The 13,852-nt window shown below is 44.4% G+C and overlaps 1 protein-coding gene across 3 annotated transcripts; it reads left to right on the forward strand.

Annotated features, from left to right (window-relative positions):
• Positions 1–1,568: 1,568 nt before the first annotated feature.
• LOC136484785 (probable non-inhibitory serpin-Z9) lies at positions 1,569–5,075 on the forward strand. Of its 3 annotated transcripts, none has more exons than XR_010766211.1 (4): positions 1,569–2,141; positions 2,576–3,379; positions 3,588–3,688; positions 4,636–5,075. XR_010766211.1 is itself a non-coding variant. In XM_066481738.1 (3 exons), exons 1-2 carry the CDS (start codon positions 1,569–1,571, stop codon positions 3,344–3,346), a joined length of 1,344 nt encoding a protein of 447 aa, XP_066337835.1. In that variant the 3' UTR covers positions 3,347–3,379; positions 4,636–5,075. The 3 variants fall into 3 exon arrangements, 1 of the variants encoding a protein (XP_066337835.1); XR_010766212.1 differs by lacking the exon at positions 3,588–3,688 and having other exon boundaries at positions 4,636–4,749; positions 4,833–5,075; XM_066481738.1 differs by lacking the exon at positions 3,588–3,688.
• The last annotated feature ends 8,777 nt before the right edge of the window (positions 5,076–13,852 follow it).

The following is a 13,852-nucleotide window of genomic DNA, read 5'->3' on the forward strand; positions in this document are numbered from 1 at the left end:
GGAGACCCATAAATTTTGGGGACCCTGAACAGTTGCTCACCCTAATCCTGTCAATCTACGGGTCTGACCACAGGAATCCTGCTCGAACAGCATGCACCTGGGTATTGTAAATTGTAAAACTCCTATGTGGGAGCCTTTATCAATCGAACAAAAAGTGGCCTTCTTTCTAACACGTTATCATATGATGAGATTATTGTTGTTAACCACATGAGAACCATTATAATTGAACAGTTGGAAGGATTATCCAATCTGAAGATGCTACGTGTTGAACATTTTCATAATTTAGTTTATTATAATGCTCCCTTCATTAAAAATTACTTAAATTTTGACTTAGCATGCTCTTCGTTTGACCATACTTTTTTTTTCTAAATATAGTCTTCAAATATAAGAGATTTAGCAAATATATTATATAATTTGGCACATATAAAGCCCCGTTTGGTAGCATTTTCGGAGCTACTCCCCACGTAGCTATGTGGCTCCTCCTACCAAACAAGGTTGAGGGACTTTGCTCCGCGCTGCTCCGGCCGTGATTTGCACTCTCTAGAGTCAGGAGAGTCCATGGGAGCCAAAAAAAAGTTATCTTCCACCGGTTCGTTGTCTAGGCACATGGGCCTCCCCGAAATGCCTAAGCTTCGTGCAAGTGAGGGGCGGAGTGGACTAAGATGCCGTGGCCGAGGCAGATGGAGGTGTCGGGCCGAATAGAGGCGATAGGGATGATGGAGACACTGGAGCGAAGGCGGGCAAGGCACCGCTTTGGGTTAGCGGGGGCGCGAGGGATGGGGTAGAGTCATCGGGCTCGAGTGGGTAGCGCAGTGCGGAGTCACGCGCAGGTGGTGGGGCAGACGACTCTAAATAGGTGGTGCGAGCGAACAAGGAAGAGAGAGGGGAAGAAAAGGAGAAATAGGAGAGGAGGAAAACGTTGAAGGAAGAAAATAAAAAATAAGGATATTATAAACATTTCACTTTTTTTATGCATCCCATGGAGCTGCATTACCAAACGTTTCATCAAAACAACTTCAATTCCATGAGTAGAGCTTCTCGTGGAGCTAAAGTAAAACCAAAGTCTTACCAAACAGGGCTAACTAACATATATGTGTTTTCAAACTAAATACTGTAATAGTTACTAATGTTTGTGATTTTGACTAAATCTTTTCACAAATGAAAAGTTCTTCTGCTAGGATCACTAAAAAACATTTATAAAGGCGGCTCAAACATATTTGATATTTGTAGAGGTAGGTGTTTGGATCAGCTCCACCCGTGTGTTTTCTAGAGGCAACTATTGAACCGCTTCAAGAGTGAAACCAAAATTCAGTCATCCTATAAAAATCGATTTATATAGTTATGTTTTTTAGGATCATTTATTCATTTATTTATATAGCTACGTGCCTACGCCAAAATCCAACACCGTTTTACGAAATTTGTACATCTGACAAAAAATAAATAGTAATAGCATTTTTTTTAAGACATCTCACATAGGCCCAATTTCCATTAAGCCCACTCTCATCACCATATAACGCAGGAAAAACCTCAAGAACCCTAGGCAACAACATTTCATTTCACTAGGCAAAATGCAGGTCTGCTCCCTCCGGCGAGCTCTCCTTCCGCGGCGACCGGGAGCCGCCCAGCTCTTCCCCTTTCCCGTAGGCACCAGGCCCCGTGCCTTCTCCTCCGCGTCCGCCGCGGCAGCGCGCTCTCCCAAAGACGCTCGTAATGCGCCGCCGCCGATTATGCCGACGCGGCCGTGGGGGGAGGCGCTCACGGCCGCGCAGCGCGCCTTCTGCCTGCCGCTCGCGGGGCGCGTCCTCGCCGCCTCTGCGACCGGGAACGCGGCCGTGTCCCCCGTCGCGGTCCACGCCTCCCTCGCCCTGGCCGCCGCCGGCGCGCGCGGCGACACGCGGCGGCAGGTCCTCCAGGCGCTTGGCGGCGGCGGCGGAGGCAGGGGCGCCGCGGCGGACGCGGCTAACGTGGCGTCGCGCGTGGTCAAGCGGGTGCTCAAGGACCGGTCCACGTCCGGCGGGCCGCGGCTGGCCTTCGCAGGAGGAATATGGGTCGACACCTCGACGAGCCTGTCGCCGGGGTTCGTGGAGGCCGCCCGTAGTGTGTACAGCTCCACGGCGAGGACGGCTGACTTCATTAACAAGGTGTGGCATATTGTGTCATTCCCGCTTGTACGACATGCTTATTAGGTGCTCGTTGATATGCTTGTTCCAGGGGTCACTGTAGCAGAACATCTTAATTTGTTGTTTGACTGGACTGACCCAAGTACTTTCAATTGGTCTAATGTTGTTTTTTTCTGATGATCTCTGCCTGTGCACCCTTTTCTGTTCATCTATTTGATCTGATAGAAATGGTAATGTGCATTGGAGAGCTTGTGGTGACAAATATGCCCACTATCTACCTTTATTGCTGTAAAAAAATAATACTATGCTATATCTGTAAAGAAATGCCACTTGAACTGTTCTATTTTTTAGTAGTAAACTGCAACCATGTGATGTATATTGTTGTTTCTATGCTTTTCCTTTTGAAATGCTTAACTCTGAAATTCACACGTTTTCTGTTCTATTGATTTTTAAAGCCCGATGATGCTGCTAAGCAAATTAACATGTGGGCCAAAGAATCCACAAAAGGTACTGTTACCTCGCTCCTTCCGGATGGATTAATTGATCAGAATACAGGACTTGTTATTGGCAGTGCACTGTATTTTAGGGGAAGATGGCTTGATCGGGCTGATATTAGGAGTACTGCAGTGCAAAAGTTCTGCTGTCTGGATGGAACTTGTGTTGAGGTCCCTTTTGTAGAATATGATAGAACTCGACCTTTTGCCGTTCATGATGGATTTAAAGTGATTAAGCTTCCTTATCAGCAAGGAAGGAATGAACGGAAGTTCTCCATGTACATCTTCCTACCTGATGCTCATGATGGATTGTTTGAATTAACTAAGAAAATTTTTGCGGAACTATCATTCTTAGAACAACATTTGCCAACTGAGAAGCGACATGTGGATATCAGGGTTCCCAAGTTCACAGTATCGTTCCAGGTTGATATGAAGGAGTTTCTTAAAGAAATGGGCCTTGAATTACCCTTCCTCCGTGATGCAGATTTCACTGATATGGTCAAGGAAGATGAATCCAGAAGTCCATTGTATCTATCTGACATACTTCATAAAGCAATTTTGGAGGTTAATGATAAAGGGATTGAAGAAACTTCTGTGGCAATGGGCATAGGCAAGCCCTCACCAGGAGAGCACTTTGTTGCGGACCACCCTTTCTTCTTTGTCATTAAGGAGGAGGTGTCTGGTTCAGTAATCTTCATGGGGCATATATTGGACCCTTCATCACAATCTTAACTTCAGTCTTTGTACTTTTGTCAGCTATTACAGGTATATCTTGTATGATTTCTAACTTTGCCAGTCTGGATCAATGACATTTTATTACTAAGTAATTCATGCAGTGGTTCATAATTGTTTGCTTTGTTTTTAATAACATATGAGCAGATAGTTACTAAAATAAAATTTATATTATCTTTTGTGTGAGACCATGTAACGACAATGCATACATGTGCTCATTTATAGCAATTTTTCTTTGCAGAAATCTCTATGGCCTTGTCCAATTTATAAAAGAAATTTCTCCAGTCAGAAGTGTTAGTTTATTCTTGTGGATTCCACCTATACTTTTTCTAGTTTATCTATGTAAGCATTGATAATTTATTATTTGGTTTAATATATTTGTATGTAGCTTGTCTCAACATTTTATGAATTCTTTATCAGTCTTTGGTCATGCTATTTTTCATGGAGTTGTTTCATTTACATGTTCATATAGTAGATTGCTATTTATTTACTTTTTCCTACCAGGAGCAAGCTGGTAAAGCTTATTTACATAGAGGTTTGATTTCATATACCCAGTGTTCAACAAGGCACGCCTATGTGCTGGGCAGTGGGGTACCCCCTACCCTAGGGGGGTAGGCGGTACCCTAGGCAGCGCCAGCCCGTCAGCAGCCAAAGGCTCGCAGATCCACCTAAGGCAGGGATACGAGGGGGCAACAAGGACATTGGGCAGCGGTTGAGTGGCCGGTGGGGGAGGTGGAGCGGCGGGCGCATGCGGGCGGCGGGGCGTGACTAGAGGACAGAGGAGACTTGGTGAGAGAGATACTAGAGAGGAACCGGCGGTTCGAAAGAGGCCGGGACGGGGGCGGCAGGCAGCATGGAGGCATGGACTGGGAGTGGCGAGCGGTAGAGACGCAGATGGGGCAGTGGGCGTCACGGCCAGTTGCGAGTCATGGCTGCAAGGGAGCAGTGCGAATGGATAAGGTGGGAATGGATGTTAGGGATATGGATTGCTGTTCAGACTTGGGCTTCGGCTGTTTCCATTGCCCTTTCTATATAATTCTTAGCCCACGGGTCTCCTGTTTCTTCCTTTATTTTAGATTTTTAGAGGTAAACATGCATGGGGATAGAACGCCTAGGCGCATCTAGGCTCACCTAAGCTCTCGGCAGAGGGTCACTGCCTGAAGAGTGCCTACCACCTTTTGTAACCTTGCATGTACCATATGAAGATGAAATTATGTTCCTTCAAATTTCAGAACAATATCATCTCTGTTAATATATTTAAATTTTGATGACATTTACTTAATTAACAGGTTAGATCGTCTTCAATGATAGCCTGCATGGTGTATTGCTAGCTTGGAACACCGGTCACCTAACATTCAACTAAAGGATAAGAATTTCTTTGCCACCAGCAAAGCGAGGAAAAGGTATTGCGACCTCACAACTTGAGATTATAGCTGTGCCCAGAAACACTAGGAATGGTAATGATTGTTATGCTCATTGTGAGCAGAGTAACCCTGCTGACCAAATAAGACAATAGAGTTAACAAATATTACAAAGACTTGGTGTCGAGATACCCTTGAAATGATGAGTGAAGCAAACAGAGGAAGAAACAAGCAGCCATTTTGTTCATGGCTTCATGCCCCTTGTCCGTGGTGCGCTACAGCGCTAGGAAACAGTTGCTTATTATTCGGTTTTGTTTGTCATATACTCATATTGCAACATTGTGCTCACAGCGTAATGAGGGATCATGATCAACCATTTCTTGCTTTTGGTGCTCCTTTTCTTTCCTCTCTGTTTTGCATGGCATTTCAATCTAATCCCAGATCGCTTGCGGCCCAATCCGTTGCGCTTGCCACAGGATAAAAAACGAATGGTCAGTCCGTGATTTGACCATGGCCCATGGCCCAGGGGATTGGCATTATTCCTTTTCCCGAGGCTGCTCACTTACGCTTTGCAGCCCAATCCATTGGAATTTTTTTCTGTTTTTTTTCAAGATAACCCGCTCGCGAAAAAGAAAAGCCTCATGCTTCTCGTGTGCAAGAGAATGGCAGAAGAATCGCATGCTTCTCGTGTGGAAGAGAAACGGGAGCAGTCCCAGACAAGGCAGCCCCAGTCGCCATCAAACAATGGGTGGTCTTAATAGCATCATTCAACAATTTCTAAAAAAGCATTTGGCAAATTAATAAGTAATTTCAGGTGGGAGAGAGGAAAAACCCAAAAATAAAACCCTCTTCCTTCTCGATCAAGAGACAATGGAAGAAGACTTTTGTCAGCTCTGATAAATCTGAAAAATTCAGATAGTTATGTTGTCTTAAATTTTTAAGGTAGAAGATGCTGCTGAGCAGATCCATTTACTGATTGATCAATTTCCTATAAGGTACTACTCCTGCCAGAGAAGTGACACGTGGATATAGGACGCTTAAGTTAACAAACAATAGATCAACATGAAAGAATCTGACAAGAAAAAGGAATATGTGTTCTGACAAATTCCCAGGTATGGTCAAATAACAGGTTCTGGCCTTTCATCGGCAAATAACAGGTAAATCTTGTATGATCACTAACAACTGCAATCTGCCTCATTCAACTCCCCTCGGAATAACACAAGAGATAGAATGATTTATTTAAGACTCGATTAATTAGCAAGAGAAATAAGGAAATCTTTCATACTACCTCTAATCACTTGCGAAGTGTCGGAAGGTCAAAAGTTGGTGAACTGATGGCACCACCATATACGAATGGAAGCTCGTTTTGGAACAGAAGCCAGAGTACCGAAAGGCTGCCTGTCCATTGCCTCTCAAATATACAGCTGACAAATAACGGCAATGAACAACTTCTGCTTCTTTTATTTAAATATACTAGCAAAAAATGCGCGTACATTGCAACAGGAGAACAATTTATAATGTTATCGGCGTCACAGGTGTTGAGTATGGTGAAGCCGTGTGTGGAGTATGGTGAAGCCGTGTGTGGGTATAGTGGCCATGGCCAGGCAATGTAGGATGGTGGTGCGCCAATCATTAAGACATGGGCTAGCACTACGCAACGACGCGATAGGGCGGCACAGCGCCGGTGTGGGCGTGACTCTGGTGGTGGCTAAGAGGATGAGGCTCCTTTGCAGCGGCATAGCCATGGCCTGACGATCGCGATTGAGAGAGCGTGCAAACCCTTACGGTGCCCTTAACGATCTAGAAGATCGGTGTGCATGAGAGATCAAATTGTGCCATTAGTGTCTGCGACGACGCAACAATTGGTGCAGGTCATCCTGGCAAAGGAGTAGATGTATCACGTGAGGGTCAATCGATTGCTCCACTGTCGGTCTTCCGAACAGCAGGTCCTCATAATTTCAGTATGCTTGATGTGTCTTTTACCTTGCCTCATCATTATTGATCTCCTACGCCCTCTCGAGGGCTCCAATTCTTTATAGGGCCATAGGTCTACGATAATCCATAGCGCATGTGCTAATAAGACTCTAGAGGTGTAACCGGTTTGGACCTGGGAGAGATAGCAGAACAAAGCTACCATGTCCGACACAAAGACAAAACATGTGACAAACATATTGATTAGGAAGCGAACAGACGAATGTAACTCGAGCAAAGGACATAATGGATGCAACAAATTAGGGGTGAAAAATATTTATTGAAAGAATAGGATATACTTGTTAAGAAAGAAATACGACCAAGTGGTTTAGTATTAGAGATAGAAGCATAAGTAAGAAATAAAAATGAGAGCTACACTTGGGAAGAAAAACAAAAACTATGGAAAGAAAACTCGGAGTAGACGAAATCTTTAGGAGAAAAGAAGGGAAAAATACGGAAATAAAATAAATGAAGGGTCCGAAAAAGACAAAAATTGATGCAAAAACAGTAAAACAACAAAAATATGGATGAAAATAAAAAACAGAACCAAGTGAAAAACGGAATCGGAAAGGAAAAAACAAAAAAGAGATTCACTGTAAAGGTTTGAAGATGTTAGAGGGTAAATAAAAAAAAATTCGTTTAGCGTCGCATAAGTTCACAGGTTGTGGTGGTTATCAACTGATTTTAGCACGTTGGAGGCCACGGTTCGAACAGTCGCGTGGCCGGAATTTTTGGCTCGTTTTCCTGTCGCGGCCGGTTTTTTTCCGTTCGACGGTCGCTGGCGTGGACTGGGCTGTTTACGATTTGGGCTGATGGGCTGAAAAAATTGACCAGATGGGTGGAGTGGACTGGGGCGAGCGAGTGAGAAACAGTTGGGCCAAATTGAATGGGTTGGACGATTTTTTATTATTAGGGATAGATGACACTTCCCAAATCTTATCTTCGATGATGCATTTTTTTTTATCTTCAATTATAACACGAAGCAGAGTTGGTTATGGACTCATGGACACGACGAGTCGCCTCAGGCTGATCAAAACCGAGGACCTTCTCTGCCAAAGTCAATGGAAATCATCACCACCTCACCACTTATGGATTCTCTTTGTGCCATGCTCTACAAACATCGGTAATGATTGATCTAAGAAACAAACATGAACAAACCAGCTGACCTCGTCGAGGTATATTGCCCGCAAAACCATGCGGAAGCAATACCAGACGATTGCATCTAACATTTCTTTTGCTTTCTCATGTCCGGTTTGCATAACATACGCGGTATTTTGTTGCTTCCTCACTTGTACTTTTGTTCGATCGCAGCACTACACCGACAACTTAATCAGCACACGTACGTGCAGCTGCGCAACGTGTGTATGTATCTGCAGGATTGCTCTATGTCCGTTCATGTGTAGTGCAGTGATGTGGACTTGTTCATGTTTGGTAGATGTGATGTGGACTTGTGATGAGGTTGGGTGGCCTTTTGGTCTGGAAGAAAGGGATGTCTCCCCCTTTGTACCGAAAGCCTGCTGTGCCTTTTGCCGACTTCCAGTTCGCTACGAATTTCTGGGCGTTTCTGTTGTTAAGTTGACACTGACTGGGCGGCAAAAGAATGTGTTTTCTGCATATATAATAGGAAGCGAAAGTACTATGTTTTCATTTTTAGTAATAAATCATCGTCGTTTTGCTATGTTTGAGGTGAATTGCTAGTGCTGTCATTTTGTTGTTGCAACTTTAATACGTTGTGTAATAATACGGGGGTTCCTGGTTACATGTTTGCATCATAGTCCGGCAATAGGCTGCACATGTGTTTCTTTTTAGGCACACGAGAATGCTGGGGCTCCCATATTACTTGGCATACTGTGGTTAGCCCTTCAATATGGCATGTTACATCCAACTTTAGATCAGGTGTGCTTTATATAAAAACATACTCCCTCCTCTTCGAGGAAGGAAAAAAAGATGCAATTTCAATATAGTATTCAGTCGAACCGTTTTAAGTTTGATCAAGTTTAAACAACAAAATAACAATATTTGTGATACCAAATAAGTATCGTTAGATTTATTCCGCGATATATTTTCATAATACAATTATTTGGTGATAACAAAAAAAGGTATCAATATTTGTGACAACAAAAAGGTATGAACGTTTGTGATAACAAAAAAGTATCAGTATTTGTGATACCAAATAAATATTGATATTTTTTCCATAAATTTGGTTAAACTATAGATATTTTGACTACAGACAATTTTAATTGCATCCTTTTCAGGATGGAGGTAGTAATAAGAAAAATAAATAGGTTAACACACATTATGCTTGTCTTTTGCATATCTACAACGCTTTTTGTGTTTCATTCTTGAAGAAGGAAAGGGTGCAAGAGCATTGGGAGCTAGTCCATGCTAGTTTATAATAATTAGTGCATCAATCTGTATTTCTGTACAGCTAGAAACTTTAAGACAAATATTTTATAGAGTAAGTAGCAAAAGCACAAATGCACAATACATTGGCCCTGTTTGGATCCCATGGTTAGAGTTAGTTTGAGTTATTTGGAGCCCAAATAACCCTGAAATATCCAAACAGGTGTGTTAGAGTAGGGTTAAAAGCATCTAACCCATCCAAAAAAACTAGCTCCCCAAGGAGATGCTAATTGGGATTATTTCTGGTGGGTCCATACTGGAAAACTAGCCCGCACCGGAGGAACGCACCGGATCCCTTATCCCCTTCCTCGACGCGACGACGGATGGGAGCGCCGCCGCCGCCGGGCCCCTAGCGCTCTGCGCTGCCGCCCACCGCACCTCGACCCCCAGCGCTCGCTCCCCGCGCCTCGCTCCCGGAGCTTCGCACCCGGACGCTCGCCCAAGAGCTCGCCCGGCGCTGGACCCCGGCGCTCGCCACAGCGCTCGCCACCCGGCGCTGGCCCCCGGCGCTCGCCCCCTGCGCTCGCCCCCGGCTGGACCCCGGCGCTCGCCCCCACCGGTGCTGGCCTACGGCGCTCGCCCCCAGCAAGCAGGAGCTGCGCCGCCGCCAGAGCCCAGCCGACCAGATCTCGCTCGCGCTCCACCTCCCCACATCCGGCTCGCCAACCACCAGCTCCAGCTCCTCACCCGCGATGGACGGAGACGGCTTCGACGACTGGGGCTCGCAGACGTCGGCGAACGGCCCCGCCCGCGCTCCCGCTGCCAGCGCTCCCGCTGCCGGCTTCGACCTCAACTCTGAAGTGCCGGCCGGGGAGGGGTTCCCGGGATTGGGTCTCTACGGATCAATCCTCCAGGGCGACGACGACGAGATCCTCCCAGGCTGCGACAGGGGCTCCGGGCTACCTCCCTATCGCCCACCGCGTGCCGGAGCCAGAGCCGGAGACGGAAGGGCGACTTCGGCACAACCCTTTGCTCGCCAACTGAACTTTGGAGGCTCGTCCTCGGCAGCTACCGGTCGCAGAAGAGGAAACGGTGGCGTCTTCCCAGGCGGGTCATCTTCGGGGGCAGGCGGCAGTGTCCGGCAGCGTGCGAACTCGGCCGCTACGGCACCCATCCGTTTTAGGAGGGCTTTGGAGACAGTAAGCAGGACATTTAACAGAGTTTTGAGATGTCTACTTAAGTTAGCAGAAAACGTAATTGTACCCAAGGACCCAACTTTTTCGGAGGTGCACCCGAACTTAGAAAATCCTATATTTTGGCCACACTTCAACGAATGCATAGGAGCTATAGATGGGACACATGTGAAGGTTGTGGTGGATAAGAGTAAGAGGATTCCATATTTGAATAGGCACAATGAAACCAGCCAGAATGTTCTTGCTGTTTGTGATTTCGACATGAGATTTACCTTTGTGTTGTCGGGATGGCCCGGTTCGGCACATGACATGAGAGTTTTCAAAGATGCTGTGAGTACTTATCAACACAAATTTCCACGTCCACCACCAGGTTTGCTACTTCAACTAACTTGCAACATTTTTTTTATCCAATGGAACTTGTTCATCTGAGTCTAATTGTGTGTCTGCCTTTCATAATATGTAGGGAAGTACTATGTGGTTGATGCGGGGTACCCAAACCGGGCTGGGTACCTTTCACCGTTCAGATGTACAAGGTACCATGTGGAGCAATGGCACAATGGACCGCCGCCACAAGGTATGAAAGAAACCTTCAACCATGCACATGCCAAAGTTAGGAATGTCATTGAGCGATCTTTTGGAGTGTTGAAGATGAAATTTCGGATTTTGTTGAACATGCCAAGTTTTCCTGAGAAAAAGCAAGCTAGAATTATTGTTGCTTGTATGGCTCTGCATAATTTCATTCGAGAGAGCAGAATTGCTGATAGGGAATTTGCTGCCTGTGATGCGGATGAAAATTATAACCCAATGCCTAGTTCTTCTGCATCCGCATGGCCAGAAGATGAACCTCTTGTTGAAGATGTCAACATGAATGCCTTCCGTGATGAGCTAGCTCATGCTTTGTTTTATGGAGATAGTTCCATTTGATAAATTCATTTGTTGTAATCCGACCAGTATATTTTTCTTAAATTCAACGTGTTTTGGATGCGACATTTGTAAGGATGATTTGTTTGTGTCATTTGTGAGTGAGAGAAGGTCACACAAGAGATAGCCACACCAAATCCTGCTGAAAAGGTACTTTAAATGAGCCAAATGATTGAAAAGTGCAATTATTGTCAATCTAACCTTGACATCCAAACACCACATGGGTTAGAGTTAGTTGAGGGCTAGAGTTAAAGTTAGAAACTAACTCTAACTCTAACCAAGTTAGAGAATCCAAACAGGACCATTATTATAGAAATAATTTTTAGAGACGCCTCATTTTCATCTCACCGTGCTTGATAATAACTACCCTAAAATGGTTCTACGGAGACCCTCTAGAATTCGATTTCTAGAACCAGTTGATAACTCCATAGAAATACCAAACTGGAAGGCATTTCCACATGGGTGGGCGCCTCCTCCCCGGCCTCTTCTCATCGGCGCGCACGTCTCCTTCCCGGCGGCATCTTCCTTGGTCGCACATCTCCTAGTTGCACCTCCTCCCTGGCTGCAGCCTGCGGCCCTTCCCCGCTGGCCTGGTGGGCGGTGCGCCCCTTCCCTACCTCCGACGAAGGCCAAGTTTTTCAATGACGGCAAGGGAACGAAGAGGATGACATGTGGGTCTCACATATCATTCACTACTAGGATGGATTTGGGAGGACTATTTTAGCTAGTGTTGCTGGAGAAAACAAGAAAAAAAAATAAGTAGTATTAAAATAGCTAGTTGGCTACCCAAACTAACAAGTTGTGACTCTGATTTGGATAGCATTGATGCTCATATTACTTGTGATAAGTGGCAGTGGCGTGGCAGTGGCGTCTGCCTGCTCTGTGCTCCTGCCTCGCCCATGATCGGTTGCGATCAATTGTCCTGGCACGGCTTGGATGGATCCAGGATTCCACATCCTCACTAGTAATTTTTCATGTAGACGTATAAAGTGGGGGACAAGCAGGCGCGCCTAGGGTTCAGTCCTGTTTGGACCGCTGTGTTGTTATCCATAAAGCGGGAAATCTTTTCTCAAAACAAGAAAAAAATGAAGAAATTTAATCATACGTTTTGGATCCGCATCCGACGCTGAGCTTCTACGGTTCTACGCACTTCGATGGCATGTCCCCAAAAAGTTGATACTCCTTTTTTTGTTTTTGAAAAGGAAGTTGATACTCTTTTGACCTCAGCATGGCACGTAATAACGAATCATAGCTACATTGAAAAACTTTCAACACTTTTCCTTTCTCGAGTCTTTTCACTCATCTTGATTTCATAACGGCATGGAAGAATCACTGGTGGGGTAATTTGGCCGACAAGGTGGGGGCATGGGATATTTTAGTTACCGTTTTATATATGTATAAGGTTGCTTGGCTCATATCAAATTAAAATGTATAAATAATACTTCTAGACAATATATTTTTGATACAGACCAATTTTGCTTCTGCAAATACCTCTGGAAATAAAGACCCATCCCCAATTATTCCATCAAAGTCCAATTTCTCACTCCCACATAAAAATCCCTGAAATTAAACCATAGGTCGTCGACATGTGGTAACTGTCCTCGTCATCACCATGTTCATCGTCAAAGAAATCATCAGTGACATCTGACAGAACATGATTTATTTTGTAAAGACAAGGGTGTTACCCATCGGCAGCTAGATTTGGTCCCTTTGATTGCGTTGTTGCCGTTGTATTGGTTGCCAATTGCATAAGGCGTGAAACTACCATAATCTTCGTGTTTGGTCCAAATCATGTAACCCTTCATGAAATGATCCATTCCACGTTAGCAAATACAACAATATTTTTACAGTCTATGCATGGATTGGATATGTGCTTTGTTTTCTCTCTACACGTGCATGCCTCTCCTCGACCGTAATACATCTATCAACTGCAAACCGATATGATGGATTGAGTCTTGATAAGTTGTACATCTATGACCTTTCTATCTTAAACTACAAAAAAGTCCACTCACAATGATCAATTAATTTAAATAAAGAAATGATGTTAACTTATAGACATGATTAATTGATTGAATTATTACTCAAACGATTGAATTAAGAAAGAGACATACATATTTCTAGAAAACAACAATTGCTCAATTGTCTCAAATAACATTCTATATGGATAAACATTACAATCATTATAGGTATGAATAATCAATTAATCTATTTTAATAAACAAATTCACCATCTAAATCTAGATCATAAAAATATATATCTAAATAGATCATGAAAATCTAGATTTAGGCCTACTCTCCATTCATGGATGGTGGTGCTCGGATCCATAAGTTACACTACTAGAAATATCCACTTCTATGACAAACAATTTTCGTCACTGAAAGAGTCAAATTTGTCATAATTTTAGTTTTATGATGAGTTTATGACGGAAAATGGTTCATCATAGAAGTCGTGTCATTCCTTAACTTCTATGACGATTCTATAAATTCTTCATAGACCTGGATAGATCTATGATGAAAAATTGACCGTCATAGAACTGCTTTGGCATGCGTGGCGGGGCCACGCTGGCAGTTGCTTCCATTGGAGATGCTTTCCACATGTAGCTGCTATGGCCGGTTGCATTGGAGATGGTTCAGGTACGTGTCACCTTGTTATTGGACAACATGACCATCTTTGGTTCTTACACGTTTCAGGTTCTTAATGGACCACGTGTCGGGCCC

Source organism: Miscanthus floridulus, chromosome 10, assembly GCF_019320115.1.
Source record: "Miscanthus floridulus cultivar M001 chromosome 10, ASM1932011v1, whole genome shotgun sequence".
Lineage (NCBI taxonomy): Eukaryota > Viridiplantae > Streptophyta > Magnoliopsida > Poales > Poaceae > Miscanthus > Miscanthus floridulus.

What these genes read in the sequence shown, in the direction of transcription:
- LOC136484785 (XM_066481738.1), top strand. Translation starts at nt 1,569, where the DNA reads ATGCAGGTCTGCTCCCTCCGGCGAGCTCTCCTTCCGCGGCGACCGGGA. An exon ending in CGGCTGACTTCATTAACAAG is followed by an intron (nt 2,142 to 2,575) that starts GTGTGGCATATT and finishes TGATTTTTAAAG; the next exon opens with CCCGATGATGCTGCTAAGCA.